Genomic DNA, 16092 nt, shown 5'->3' on the forward strand with positions numbered 1-16092 from the left:
ATGTGTGTATTGTGGTTATTTTTTAATTGCCAGTATAAACAGAAGAGTCCGCAGTAGACTTTGTGTCAGAGGTCTCTGGAGGTGTTACGGTGAGACGACTGGGAGGTCTGGAGGTCAGAGGAACAGGCTTGTGACTGGACTGCTGTAAGCTTCTCTCAGACGACTGAGGAAAATAGCCTCACAGCTCCAGTTGAGTCATCCTTTGATTCAATTTTGACTAGAGGTCTGGACTCGAGTCACATGACTTTGAGTTGAGTCACAGAATTGATGACTTTGGACTTGAGATGACATCATCAATCAATCAATCAATCACATTTATTTATAAAGCACATTTAAAAACAGCAACAGCTGACCAAAGTGCAGTACATGAAACAAGAGCAATACAGATTAAAAAACAAACAATCATCATTAAGGACTTACAACTTGTCTCGGAATCAGGGAATTTGACGAGGAAAATCTACGTTTTTCCGACCAAATGAAGTGCTTTCATAAAAACATGCTGAGTTTTAAGCGTGTTTGGTGAAGCTGTGTGGTGGACAAAGCAACAGTGTTAAACCAGGGTTCTAGAAAAATCCGACCTGCTTCTTTTGGCTTCACTCCCAGGCGCCTGATGCTCTGTCCATGTTAATATACAGTCTAAGGTTTAGAAAGTAAATATCGCCAAATTAAGTTTCTGATAAAGACTTTGCTGAGTTTAGAGATTGAAATAGTGTCCTATAGGTGCTGTAAGGGTCTCAGGTGTCTAATAGTGTCTCTGTTTTTTTTCTGTGGTCGTCAAGGTGATGTAAACATGTTTGAAAGAGAAACATGGCCGCCAGTGTTTTTTTACCCTCCGAGCCTCCACGCTGGTCACCTGAATGAAACCTCTGAACAGTTGTTGAGACGTTCAGTCTGGAATTAAGTGTTGGACAAAGACAACACTGTTGATGTCAGGAGCATCTGTGTAGCTCTCAGAAGGGAAAAACAAACTCTGACTGTTTGTGTATTTATTTGCTTTCAGTTTGGAAAACTCTTCTCCCACCATGGCAGCGACGGCGGCGTCTTTGTGTATAAGAAAAACACAGAGACAGTTGGTACGAACAGCACGGCAAACTTCATTAAGAGAAAATACAACAAACCAGCTCAGTAACTCAGAGAGAGATTTTTTTTTTAAATGCATTTTTGGGGCTTTTTGCCCCATTCATGCGGCATGACCTCACTGCTAGGGCATCTGTGTCTAGGTGCAGCTATAACCGGCGTCTCTTTATTCAAACTTAAAGACTAAATGTGCATTCTTTACAGCAGCTGCAGAAGTGGTGAGATATTAAAGTTTGATTATAGAAGACCAAGAACATTTACATTCAAAGGATTTGCCCTCTTCTGTTTCAGGGTTAACATCCATTGGGGGGAAATTTTTTGTCACAACAGCTCAAGAAACAGGAATATAATTATCAAAAATAATAAGAAGTTAAAAATCAAACAAATTCAGGTAGCCCTTCCTTATCATAAAGACAAATTGAATTCAAAGGACCCTCTGGTGCTTTACATAGACGAGAAACAAGAAGAATACAAGAAAAAACATGACTGAGACGAGTATCTCGGAGTCTGATGGGGAGGCGGAGTTACCAGGAGGTTGTAGGCTGTGAAGGACAATTCATCTCCAGAACAAAGAGGTCAGCATGTTTTGATTCTACTTTAATGCAAAGCAGCCCAACACCCCCTCCCCCCCCTCCCATCACCCTGTCCCTTGCTAATAGATTCCCAGGTGGTCCCAGAAGTCGCACACATGGTTCCTGGTTCCGACCTGTGCGTGTGACCGAACTGTCAGGTTCATCATCAGCCAGCCACTGGTGTCAGAGTAGCGCGGCCAAACGGGGAGACGCTGCTCTCGGCAGAAAGTCGACTGTTGGACCCGCGAGGAGGGGTTGCCGGTGTGAGCGAAGGCGCCCCAGTAACACAGCATCCGATTGGACAGCAGCTTCTCGGGAGGCGAGAGCGTGAAGTTGGCAACCGAGGCGGAGTGGAAGAGAAAAGGCAGCTCGGCGCCGTGGCAGACGTGCTGATAGCAGAAAGTCAGACCTGACCACACGCGGTGATCCGACGCCACGTGGTCGAACGTGTACATCCACGCCTCGCTTCCCGCTGCTGTGGCTGCCCGCGCCGACCTCCTGGAAGGACACAGGAAGACGTAGTCTGTGACAATCTGGGAGAGGGAAGACAAACACCCGGTTAGCTTGCAGATTAGCTTGATGGAACATTCAGTCTGTCCGTCAACTCTGTGATTTCATGGATTTGTAAATGGACTGGACTAGAAAGCTTGTCTTTAAGCGCCTTTACACTGCAGGTCACACCTACACATTCTCTGGAGAAGTATCGGGATGCGTTCTCACATCAGCTCACTCAGACTTTCTGCGGAAACAATACTAGGTGTGTCTGGCCAGAGACCCTTTAGACCCTGGCTCCTTATAAATCCACAGATCTAGTACAAAGATGATCACCTCTGGCTTTAAAAAAAAAAGAACTCAAGATGGGGACAAATGCCCGACTTGAGGATTACAAACTGTAGTCCACAAACGTATTGGTGACATGAAGGAGGCTAACACTTCTTTAATTAGAGCCTATGTCTCTAAACCTAAATATCTCAAAGCAGATTGTATTTGTACAGACATTATTGGTCCCAGGAAGATGTTTTCTTGGATTATTTTGTTGTAATGGGCTTCTAAAAATGTTGATCCTCTGACGTGTTGCTTAGCACTATCTTGACCTTAACTTTTGTGGTTTTGAGTAAAAAATACCTCAAATACAGAACCAATTCCCATGAAATCCTGTGCAAAGATTCATGCTTGTACTCACTTTGACCATTTATCCTGAGCAGTAATCAGGTTGATTGATGATTAGGCATGCCTCCTTTCTAAACTAATTAAAATCCATGTTAAGCATTGCCACAGTACACATACTATCCTGATATAAAACAGAGGCTCACAGTGCTGCTTGTGTCAGACAGGAGGATAATTTAAGCCTCATACGCCTTTGTTGTCATTTTTTCATGGGTGCCCTTCATGAACTGATGTGACTCACAGCACACAAACAGAAACCGTGGCCTTACAAAGGATGTTCTTTTATTACTACAAATACATTTCCTCATCTCCTGAAAACACTTTTTCAATCCTGGGCATCATCACACAAAGGTCCCTCACTGGTTTTTCAATGTCATGTTGTTTTTTTCCTGTAATTGAAGTCTTTTATTTCTAATTCCCACCTTTTTCTAAATATAGCCAGTTCCAATGTATTTCATGCTACAATAATAACACATGAAGAGGCTTACTCTGAATGGAATGATACAAAACACGTGTAAGTAGAAACTTTATATAATACCCTATACCAGTGGTTTCCAAAGTGGGGGTCAGGACCCCCCGGGGGGTCATGAGACACTGAGAGGTCGCATGATTCATTCCAAAAACATAAAAATCAAAAATATTATCCATTATTGTGAAAAATACAAAAATGTAAGAGATTACGGGTTTTCTACTTCAAGCGTTTCTTCCATTAAATTACTAAATTAATAATACATGTTTGGGCAATAGTGTGCCTCGCTTTGCACAACATTAAACATTTTGACCACCTCTTTGGCACAATGGGTTGCAGTTGCTAGCATCGTTTTTTTCTGGTTTGGGAACCCCCCCCCCCCCCCCTGCCCTAAACAACACTTTTCTGAGAGACTACTGGCCTTCAGATTAACAAATTATGTATAACTTGTCAGCATTTAAAACTTTATTTATATGTCTTTTTAACTGTATATACATTTTGTATTATGGTATCTTATCACTAAATCTGATGAAGAACATATCATTTCTCGTCTCAGTCTAATTCAACACAAAGCTTGCTCGGTCTTGATACTGATTCTTTGTTGTCTCACAAGGGGAAATTGGTCTTGCAGCAGGAGCAGACAGAAGACGACAAACACAAGGACAACATCGCAGTAAAATAAAAATAAAAACAGAGTTATAAAATCAGAACACAAATGTGCAGTAAGTGCAAGAAGAGCAACCTGAGGACTAACTGATATTTAATGTAGTCATTGCAACGGGGACAAATGAAACCTGGAGTCTTTTGGTGTTCCTCAGGAGCTCTGAACGACAACCTGAGGGTAAAAGCTCGAACTCACTATGAAGTGTGATTTCTTCTTATGACAGGTGAATTATGTACAGGAGCTTTGGGACTTTGAGCCCTGGCTGATATAGTGTTGTAAATTCTGGTATGATTGTAAAAATGACACCGTTCACTTGTTCTTTGGGACAATGAATCCTGGAAATACAAGCTGCTTTGCCAGATGAAAAAGTAACGCACTGTTGGAGGATTAGGCTTTCCACCGCAGCCTCTTTGTTTCTGTGTTTTTGTGTGTTTAGTGTTTCAGAAGAAAAGAAAGAGAATAAACCTCATTAGCGGGATATCTACAAAGAGAGGGGCTGGGGCAGAGCAGCCGAAGAACGATTGTTCCCTCTCGGCTAAAAGGAAGCAAAAAAGAAAAATGAAGATAGGACGTCTTCTTCTGCCTGTTACCTGGAAACCAGTGTGTCTTTTCCAGCAGCACACAACCTGCGCCCACACAACTGCAGGTCTGACACCTGAACACATGCGGGCTGACTGAGGGAGGGATGGACACACATTCACACATTCACTTCTTCACACACATATATTTCTGTTTCATGTTCAAATAGATTCATACACTGGCGCATACTGTGACTGAACACTAACTGACCATATTTGACCTACAGGGTGAATACCTTTTGTTGCGCTTCTATCCTGATTGATAGACAATTGTGGGGCCGACTTCTCAATCACAAAAGCACACGATGCTTTAAAGGTCACATATATACAAAATACTCTTTACCATGTTTTCCTAACACCAACCTGTGTCTCTAGTGTCTCTACAAACTCCTAAATTATGAGAAAAGTTCATAATGGTCTGCGTCTTCTGCCTGCTCCACTTTTCAGAAAATGTGTGCTCAAACAGGCTGTTTGGAGATTTTCCCTTCATGACATCACAAAGAGCAGTAGCCCCTCCCCCAGGTGGGTGACACTCCCACAGCTAGGTGTTTGTTCTGCCCTCTGAGTCTGCCTTCTCACCGTAGACATAAGGGCATGGAGAGAGAAAGCCCGAGACACCCGAGCCCTTCCAGAGAGGGGGCGTAGTCAGACACCGCTCATTTACATATTTAAAGGTAAAGAAAAAAGAAACAGCCTGTTCTGAGCAGGGCTGGAATAGAGGGGTTTATAGACATGATCAAATACAGGATCAGAGTGGATTTAGAACAAGAAACTTCACACACATGTTTTGGGAGCTTTGAGAATTACTTAAACTGGTTAAAAAGGAGAAAAGAATATGAGGCCTTTAACATCTTTTTCCTAATGGGATGATAATTTACCTAAAAAATCTCTTACTGTTCTGAATAAGTCTTGAAACGGTCACAACTGAGATTGTAACCTCATGAGGAAAAAGTTTACAGATGATTATATATCAACTGAAAAGTCAGTTCAACTTCTACACCATCTGAGCTGTTTTTGCAACCTTTCAAATTAAAATCTGCCTCTACAGCGTCTAGTTAGGTTAACCTATGAGAGCAGTGTTTGCTGTTGGGTACATTCCTTCCCAACATTTGTGTCACATTGTTATCATGCACTAACAGAGTGCCAAGTAATCCAACTACTATAAAAGCAAATTAAGCAAATATTCGTCCACTCAAAATTAAAACACACCCTCAAACTGAGTGGATCTGCACATCTCTGTGTGATGTTGTACAGAGGCCCGAGATATCAGAAGCAAATGATTGATTTCCTTTATGCAATTTTCTCAAAGACTACAAAAGTTTGTGTCATTTTTTTGTATTAACAAATAGTCAATCAGTTTGTTTTTTTTGTGAGTTTTGTGAACCAGTTTTGACACAATAAGCTTCAGCCAGAAGCTTTTCAGCAGCTTCATATCAGTCCGAATGGAGGGGTATATCTTTGTGTTATCTGAGTTTGTGTAAAAGAGAGGAAATACACACCACAAAACTATAAATGTGACAAAAGGCTGGACACTGAGCTCTCCACATCGGCTTCCTCTGTGACGGACTGCTTGACATTTCTGCTGACCCGCTCAGTTCTCTGGAGAAATTCCCTTCATGAAGAGATGCAATAGGTGTGTGTGTGTGTGTGTGTGTGTGTGTGTGTGTGTGTGTGTGTGTGTGTGTGTGTGTGTGTGTGTGTGTGTGTGTGGGAGGTCAGGCTACAGTTGTGACTCCACAGTCTCCCTTCTGCTCCATGAACTGTGACTGAATACTAAATATGTCCAAGAGAGTCACCTTGTGACCCCTCTGCAGCACCCAGAGGTCTCCATCTCGCACTTTGCATCAACGATCCTGAGAAGGAGAAAAAACTGCTGGAGGTCTTCTTCTGTGTCATCATGAACTACTCCAGCTCCACAGCTACAAACTCACAGCTCAACACTAAGATATAAACACACTGTGATAAGGCATAATGGATGAAAACCGTAGACTAAAAAACGCCTTGACAAAAAATAGGAATGCATGAGTTTATGTTAAGATACTATAGCAGACAATCTTCTTCACTGTCTGATTCTTCTGAAGCCTGGTTTCTAAATCTGCATTGAGTCTGTTGTAGTGCAGGCATGGCAGTGTGAATCACAAAAGCTGTTTTATTGATTTAAGCTACACACCCAAAATATGGAGCAACTCATGTTGAGCTGCTACAGCTGCAGACTATTAGCATTAACAATTAACTATAACATTCATTTAGAAAGCTGTTCACCCGTTTCAATGTGTATATGTGTATTGTGTTGTTTGTGCACAAAGTGAACAAATAGCTGGCACAGCTTTGCACAGTAGCAGTGACACCCTTAGACTACCGGGGGATCTGGCACCTTGAGCTCCTATCTCTCTCCCCCCCCTCTCTCTCCCTCTCTCTCTCCCTCTCTCTGAGTCTGTAAATCTTAGCGACTAACCACATTCTTGGAGGGGACGGCCTGCTGTTATGGACCTCTAGTCCCCATGAAGCAGATTCTTGGACAACTACTGATGCAGTGACTTGTATCTCTGTTTATTTGGGTGATCTGCCAGAAGGAATAAAAGGAGATGATGGATATCTCCTGAAAATACTTACAGCAGTAGCAGCGAAAAAAGAAAGAAAGCAATCACCTGTAAATGGCGATCGCCACCCCAGTGAAAAAAGTCTGGCTCCGCCTCTGCGGAATCAGACAGATGTTGTTGCGGTTTAATCTAGAAACCCTGAAACTTAGCTCGACAAAGCTAACAGCTCATCAAACTTTAGTCGACCTCAAGTAACTGGAAGTGGAAGTGAACATATCCAAGTACAGTTTCTTTAAACCTCAGGATGATGTCATAAACCCAGACACAACTGCATTTGGGTGTTCAGTACATCTGGAAAGGTGAAGGGTTTTGAATGCTCAGTAAACACAAATAATCCTTCTGTCAAGTGTCAAAAGCGATGCGAGGTGTGAAAAGTGGCTTCACTTCTGCTCTGAATGGACACATCCTTAAAAAGAAGACGCTCACATGCTCTGTCGACGTGAAGTGAAGCAGCATGCCCCCCCCCCCCCCCCCCCCCCCCCCACTGCGTTGCTCTGGCACAGGCTGCATCACAAACAGACACGCTCTGACTCCAGTCGCTGCACATGCTTCACAAACACAAATGAAAAACTGTGGAGTGAGAGAATAAAGAAGAAATGCTGGAGTTTTAGCTCCCTCTGTAGGACAGAAACAGGAGCTGTGTTTGAGAAGAAAGGGAGCTGTTTTATAAGGATATGAAGTCTGCTGAATGTTGATAAAGTTCATCATTAGCTTATCTGATCTAATGCTAGTGGTTTTTTTTTTTTTTGCAAAAGAGAAATATTGTTTAGAATTCCCCATCAGGCTCATTAGACGTGGAGAAGCTGGAGGGGGAACCAGAGACAGTCCTCGTTTCACGCTGAGCTCGGGCTGGGTGGGACATCGATCCATGCATGACTGCCTGCCTCTCTAAGCCCCTGAATGGGTGTTTATTGATGCAAAGTGTGTGTGTGTGTGTGTGTGTGTGTGTGTGTGTGTGTGTGTGTGTGTGGGTGGGTGACTGTGTGTGTCTACTTTTAGTCTAAGTGTAATAATATAGGGAGAATAAGCTCTTAAAGTGCAGGTTATAGTGAACACACGCGGCCATATTTCTTTGCATTTCTCACACTAATTTAAACACAGACAAACAAGAGGTTACTGTCTAAAAATAATCCTGCTAAAAACTGGCTGACAGTTTCCTGGCAGCCACTGGAGAGCCTCTAATGTAAAGACAAAGCAAATGAAAGCATTTTAATTATATACAATTTGCTGATCAAAAACTGCTCGCTTCACTTCCCTCGCCTTTTTATAAACTGAACCTTTCTCTCTAAACTTTTACTGTCTCTGAGCTTTAATTAGAGCGTCCTGTCACAGAAGAAACGCAGCATCCCAAATGGTTTTTTATAATTAGTCTTTTGAAAACACTTTGCTACTTTGATTATATTTTTTTTCATCCATTGCTTCTTCATTGTTTTTTGTTTAAATTAACAGTTTACAGGAAGGTTTGAACAAAATGAAAAGTGTTTGAGGGGAAGCTTTGGGGGTCATGCTTTTTTTATGAAAGAGGGTTGATGATAGAGAAACACTCTCCTGTGTTTTTTCAACAAGACTGAGAATCTGCAACTGTGCAGCTTGACATTTGTGCTGACCTAATGTCACATAACCCTGTTCCTACAGAGAAGCCTAACATAGCCTCCTGGAAAATGTATCCAAAGCCGGAACAACTTAGCCCGATGTCAGACTTAATGCTCTTTTTGTTTGTTCTGACGTTCACTGTGTCAGCTCGGGAGATCACAGAGTCATACATTTATTGACCGACAGACATGACAGACTACACGATGGTACCCGACCAATCATGACGATTGACCGTAATGACGCTTGGAAAAAGAGGGGCGGGGCTAGACAACACCTGGAAAAAAAAGAGTGTAAACAACTGTTAGAAGAGCTCAAGAAACTTTTACTCTCTCAGGTCGATCGAGCAGCACAAACTTCATCATTGTTCTTTGGCTACACCATTTTGTTTGTCTACACTCGTAACTACTGTGCGTGCAGAGAGCTCTGTGCTCTCATTGGTCAACATTACTGCCGTGACAGAACACATCAGAGAAGGCAGGAAGCCTGTGTGGCCTTAATGTGGTTAGCGATGACGAACTCTACGGGACAAGATAGACAGATAGACAGATCCAGTAGCAGGTTACAAAGACGTACATGACATGAAACATTTGTTACAAATTAACCACAAAACCGACGCCCACCCCCCCATACATATATATTAACCTGAAAAAAGATTTAAAGAATACCCCTAGATGAATCAAACTTAAACTGTGCAATTAAAAAATAGACTTATACAAGAAATGTACATAACCCGTGCAGGGATAAAAATATATGTGTAATTTAAATTGCAATTACCTGAATATAAAAAATAAAAAAGTGTTGACCTTATATATGTACAGCAATGTTTAAAAAAAAGAAAATCCAAATCCCTACGTCTGCTGGATCGGGCTAAGATTGTGATTATAACGTGTATCTGACCTCTGCATTAGCGTCTCAGAAGGCAGGGCATAACATACAATAGAAGTAAGAATAATTGAATGACATGGTGGTTACACATTGTTCTACCCAGCCTGGTTTACAGGCCAGCATTTTGTTATCAAAGGCAGCTCGACCCTGCAGCATCCTGCCCTGATTTTGTTAGAGCGATTTAATTGTGGTTTGAATTAGTTTTGGTATTTAGTTTACTAATTTTTGGGTGTTATTGTTTATTTAATTATTCTCATGTTTTCTTTATTTAGAATAGATTTTGGGTAATATTTTCTTTTGCTAGTTATTTGTTTAGTAAATTTAGTTTTGCACTAGTGTTTTTGTTAGGTATTTGGGTAACACTGTGGGCACCAGAGGTTATTCAGGTTAAGAGGCAGGTAGAGGACCAGCATGCACCTGGGTGGGCCTATGGTTTTTTACCAGCGCAAGAGAGGCTTTTTTTGTTCTTTTGTTTGCTTTCTTTTCAACCAATTAAACCACCAAAAAAAACCGCAGATCTCTTGCATGGACATTGGACTTTATTTGCCTGCGTGCATCACATCCCCCATGGTGCATCAGTGGTCATTTGATTATGTTTGATATTAGTTTATTTAGATTTTTTTTGTTTTGGACAAATAGCCACTACAGCTTTATTTAAGAATATCCGATAAATGGGACTATAGTTCACAAAATGAACACCATATTGTGTTGAGACGAGACTTACAAACGCAATTAGGCCTGTAAACGTTTTAGGAAAATCTTTGATATGGTAATAAATCAAAGGGGAAGTGGGGGAATTTCTGCACACTATCACTATTTTTTGCAAAAAATAGATTCCCCCCCCCCGACGGCCAGTGATAAGAATCCAAATTTGAAGAGTTTGAACCTTAGCTTCCTGTTTAAAACAAAAAAAAGCTATGTACTTGTGATGTACAGTATGTGTTTTCAGTAATTACCGATAGACACAAAGACTAAGCATGCTCCTCCTCATATGTTTGACATATAGAGACACTGTCTGCGGTTGGAGCTCCTCTTACCTGAGCGAGCATGTTCCTGCGGTCGGTGTCCCTGTACAGAGGAAGGTACTTGTGCAGGATCCGCAGGGCGTGTTGTTTAAAGATGGCGGTGATGTACACCGTGCTCTCTATTGCAGACACCGGCTTGTTGAAGACACCATACACAAAGATCACCCCTTCCTCTGAGGTAGTACCTAAAGGACAGAAAAGATCAGCCTCGGCCTGTAGACTGGATCTTGCCTGCAGCCTTCTCGTTACACACTCACACAACCCTTTTGTCTTTTGTCTCCTCTGCATGTTGACTTCTTGTCATGACTTCAGGCGGTTTGCACCCAAAAGTAATTAGGCTGCAGCTTTCACCTGTATTGACGAGACTGCTCAGTTTTTACTCAGGATTTCTAACATCGCCTTTAGCTCTGTAAGGATCTTGGGAGTCTTCACATCAATGGGCTCCTGGCGTTGCTCTATTTTATTTTTGCTGATACTCAATTCTGAAAACATGTTCTAAAAGTTTTTTCTAGTCTTTCTCTCACTGAAATATTTACAGCATGATTTGTGGTACATGCTTCTGAGTGCATTCACATAGTTCCCCACCTCAGGCCAAGCTTTTTATAAATCTGTAAATGTTAAATGTCAAAGTCAAAAATCAAACGGTTTGATAGTAGTCATCTGAGCAGTGGAGGAAGAATTGTTTAGCTTTTTTCAACAGTTTTATAATTCCTTTCAGACACTTTTGTCCAAAGAGGCGGACTTCTGAGAGTAAGTACAACACAAGCAAGGATCTATACAGGAGCGCTTCATGGTCTACTTTATCTATTTTCTATTTTAATTTTTGTATTTCATTCTTGGTCTACTGCTGCTCCTTATTTGAACTATTCATAATACCTAATAATATCAAATATGAATTCTAACTCTACAGAAATATGAAGAAGTTTACTGTCTCTGCTTTGGTTTCTTACCCAGCAGCACTTGCTTCTCCTTCTGCCAGTGGCCCTTCAGGAAGGCAGTCACAGCTTGCTCTTTTATGAACTCCCCGTCGATGTGGGGACCCCACGTCTCGAAAACCTCCAGAAACCTAAACGGGTTCACAATCTTGGAACCTGAAATCAAAAAACACATCGCGTCCGGTGGTAAACTCATCTGATTTACACAAAAAAAAGGACATGTATCTTTCAGACCAAAGCTGTACAGAGAAAGTACTATCCATCCATTATCTCGAACGCTTGTTTCCAATCGGGGTCATGAGGGGCTGGAGCCGATCGCAGCTGTCATTGGGTGAGAGGCGGGGTTACACCCTGGACTGTTAGCCAGTCAGTCATAGGGCTGACATATAGAGACAGACAACCAAACACATATTTACAATTTAGAGTGACAAGTTAGCCTAGAACATGCAAACTCCACACAGAGGGACCCTGACTGACGGGGATTTGAACCACCTCGCTGTGAGGCAGCAGCACTAACCAACCGCACCACCGTGCAGCCCAGAGAGGGAAGTGAAACATGAAAATGATGCAACTATTTTTGATTGTTCATTTAACCAGGAAAAAGTCTCATTGAGATTAAAAATCTCTTTTACAAGAGCGTCCTGGCCAAGACAGGCAGCAGCACAATTACAGGGTTTCAGACATAAAACACTGAACAACAATAAAACATAAATACAGGAATCACAAAAAGAACCAGTTCATCAGAATCTGTCATAAGTCATCAGCAACAAAGCGATCAAAAAGGGCAACACGAGTTAGCTAAAACATCTACAGTCAGATATTTCTGCCTCCAGATCATGAAGGCGACCTTTAAAAACATTCAAGGAAACCAGCTCCCGCAGAGCAGCATACTTGAACGCCCTTTTTCCTAATTCACTAGACTTGACATTTTTGTCTCCAATATCCACAGATTTTTTGGGGCTGGAATTGGTCATGTTATCATGAGTCAGCTGATCAATAACAGCATCACCCCTGCAGATATATTACAGTCGATTTGTGCTACAAGGCAGTAAATCCCTCTAATTACCCCTCAGGGCCACTATCCCTCAGATTACACCACTTTGTTTTCCTATAAGTCAGAGCGCCGGATCAAAATTATCTTTTTCATCATCTTTTGGAGAAACATACTATATCAGCCTTCTTATGTAAACGTGTGGGCAGCCCTGAGCGCTGCTCTAAACCTGCTGAGTGTGGGCCGGTGTTTTTCGGGCGCCCTACTTGTTTTCATCTGGGCGGCCAGGACGGCCTGTGGAGAGAGAGACAGCAGGCAGACGATGTCGCTCACTGAGCAGTTGGTCTGTTTGGCGAAGTCTTTTCCCAGCTTCAGGGCGTCGTGTCTGGGACAGAGTCGAATAGAGACAGAAAAACAGTTCAGATCGAGGTTGTCTGTGACTGGAAGCATGCAGGCGACACAAGAACATCCCTCTGACTGTCAGAAAGTTAAAGAGGAAAACTCAGGCTTATGTCAGCACATCAAGTCTGTAATATTTAGTAATATTAGCAAAAAGCACAAATGAGTGAGACATCAGTCACCTGGTCTTGAGAGGGATGGAGAAGGGCAGACTCTGCAGCACAGCCTGTTTAAACAGAGGTTTACTGCTCTGGATCATCAGGTGAAGACTCACTGACTGAGCACCTGCACTCTCCCCAAATACTGTCACCTGGAAAAAAGAAGAGGTTTACTTCCCAAGAAATGGATTCAAACTTGTGTAACACAACTTTACAGTTATCTGTGTTCATATATTTATGGATTTACAAATTCTGCCACGAGGGTGGAACATTTATAGGACATTTGTTTTCATTGGCCTACTTTCAAATGTATTTAAAACAACATGCAGGAAAATACTCAGAGAGTTAAATGTTGGTTAGAGTTGTGTGATACATATTTGAGTGGGCATAGAAAAACTGATGGGGGGGTAATCTAGTTGTGCATGTGTGTGTGTGTGTGTGTCTGCTTGGGTACCTTGCTGGGATCCCCTCCAAACCCTGCGATGTTCTGTTGGACCCAAAGGAGAGCCGCCTGCTGGTCCAAGATCCCATAATTTCCCACAGCTGAGGTGTGGGGGTCTTTCCCCGACACCAGGAACCCAAAGGCACCTTAAATCATGCACGAATCGACATGATCAGAAAGATGTAAGTGACTCCAACCAGACATTCATTTTCCTCCGTGCCTCTGTTTTCAGTGTTGCGGGACAGCAGAGTAATTACCAACAGGCTCAGTCATTTAAAATAATAATACTGCACATCATCAAGCTTCACACACATACACTAAAGTACTTCAACAACAAACACAATATTATTTTAACTATATGAATAAAGAGCTCCACAAGATGTTTGCTCCAGCTCCAAACAGTACAATTAAGATAATGCCTTAAAGAACCTCATTGATGTCCACATTAAAGCTCCTCACCCAGTCTGTACTCCATGCTAACGACAACAGTGTGTGTGAAGTTACTGATGAAGCGTCCATCATACAGCGGCTTGGAGGCAGAACCAGCGATGAAATCCCCGCCGTGGATCCACACCATGACGGGCAGTGTGCTCCTCAGAGGGGAGCTGAAGTCCACATCCAGAGGGACGAAGATGTTCAGGTAGAGACAGTCCTCGCTCACCTTTTGAGGACCAAAGAGAAAATGTTCATTAAATCTGTTGATCAAAAACAATGTCGGTTGGTTTTCATCTTTGAATTTCTGTTTGTTCTGGTACAATTATCTTTAATGTTGATGTCTTTTTAACAACTTTTAGGTAACACACTAACATTTTAAAGGCTAACAACATTGGGTTTAGGTGAAACCCAAGGAACCGCTAAGGAAAAAGGGTTGCTAAACCACTGCTTTAGAATCATGACATCATTATTTTTGCTAGCCCTGGTAAAGCTTTTGCAGGGAGAGACAGTTGGGTGTATCAAGAGCTGCACAAGATGAAAATACAATTTCTTGGCATACAATAGTTGTATTGTAATAAATAAATACCATCTTGGAGTCTGAACGATCCGTCTTAAATATGTGCATGGCTTAGCTCAGACTCGTTAAAATATTGGCTGCTCTTTAGTTCTGTCAACTTTAACTTAGCTTTATGCATCTATATGATGTCCTTGTATTTAAATCTCCTGTGAGGAGTTTTCTTCTAAAAAAACTAATTAAAGCTGATGTCTTTATGTTAATACATACAAATCAGCATAAAGATTTACTGTCTCTAAAGAGTTATATTTTATTGCCAGAATCCTCTCGATGAGTGATACATTTGACTCTTTCAACAAAGCAGGATGAGATTTTTGTAAAAAAAAAAAAAAAAAATGTAAATCACAACTGACACGTGCAAGACAAAATAAGCCAAGAGATAATAGGTACCACTTTGTCGACAGGGGTCGCCAAAATCAACAGTTACCAAAAGTTTCTGTGCCAAAGTACCACAAGTTCAAAGTCTTTTACCAGAAAGTGAAATATCACCACAATTATAGAATTGTTGTTGTATCTTACTATCCGGGAACACTCCTCTGAGATTGGTCCACTGCAGGCCTGCATGCACGCCGCCCTGGGAAAGGAGGCATCATAAACCCCCGGCCAAGGACTCACAGGTCTGGGGGGCTTCCAGCGATAAGCCCCGACGGGAGGATCCGCAAACGGCACCCCATAGAAAATATGACTCTTATCCACCGTCACCCCCTTGATCTGTCCGTCTTTAGTTAACACCACAGGTCCCGGAGCTGCATTTGAATCCTGTCTGACTGGTTTATCCTTGGTCTGCTCCGTGATGGAGAAGTCTGCAGGGCGTCCCAGCTCCTTCAGGGAGTTTATCTCAAAGTCTCTGTTGATGATGAACGGCTCGTCTCTCACCAGTAGCCCCGAGTAGATACTCCTCAGAAAGCTGACAAGGTCGATGTCATCATCATTTCTTGTCTGCTCTCCCGAGGCAGGCACTGAACTTAGTGTGCACAGCAGCAGAAAACAGAGCCAGCTCTCCATATTGTGCTAGAACACTCTCACACTCTCACACTCCTCCAGACTCTGCTGCTCAGATCATGATTTGTAAGGAATAAAGCAGAGGTAGACGGCTTGCAGCCTGAAACTGTCCGCAAACTGTGCACACTTGTGACTCCAATTTAGCTCATGGCTTGTTAAGATTCATCAGACAAAAGCTGCTCTGTGTGACTGCTGAGTGCCGTCCAGTAGACCCTGAAAAGAGACAGTGATGCAGGACGACTAATGAGGGACAAGTCGTCTGTCCTTACCATAATTTAATCACAGTGTCACACACAGAAGGTATATGAGGATAAGTTATAAAAAAAAAGCTTCAGAAATAAGCAAAAAGTGTTACATTTTTATCCTCCTGTTTTTGTTTGTCAGTGACTGAAGTTTCTTCAAAAAACAAAAAACTGTGCAGCTCAAAACATCACCTGCAAACGTCATCAGGCTTTACATCGCCCCCTGCAGGCCTTCTGCTGAAACAACATGCAGAAGGATCAAGGAGTCATGGAAGCGAAAGACG

General features: G+C 42.2%; 1 protein-coding gene across 1 annotated transcript; it reads right to left on the bottom strand.

Annotated features, from left to right (window-relative positions):
• Positions 1-296: 296 nt before the first annotated feature.
• LOC109995709 (cAMP-regulated D2 protein) lies at positions 297-15588 on the bottom strand. The gene is made up of 8 exons (XM_065951576.1): positions 15084-15588; positions 14015-14216; positions 13568-13701; positions 13138-13265; positions 12823-12941; positions 11581-11721; positions 10643-10815; positions 297-2182 (listed from the first exon to the last, which is right to left on the bottom strand). The coding sequence occupies exons 1-8, from the start codon at positions 15567-15569 to the stop codon at positions 1730-1732; spliced, it is 1836 nt and encodes a 611-aa protein (XP_065807648.1). The 5' UTR covers positions 15570-15588; the 3' UTR covers positions 297-1729.
• Positions 15589-16092: the final 504 nt, after the last annotated feature.

The sequence above is a fragment of the Labrus bergylta genome, chromosome 23 (genome assembly GCF_963930695.1).
Source record: "Labrus bergylta chromosome 23, fLabBer1.1, whole genome shotgun sequence".
NCBI classification, from domain to species: domain Eukaryota; kingdom Metazoa; phylum Chordata; class Actinopteri; order Labriformes; family Labridae; genus Labrus; species Labrus bergylta.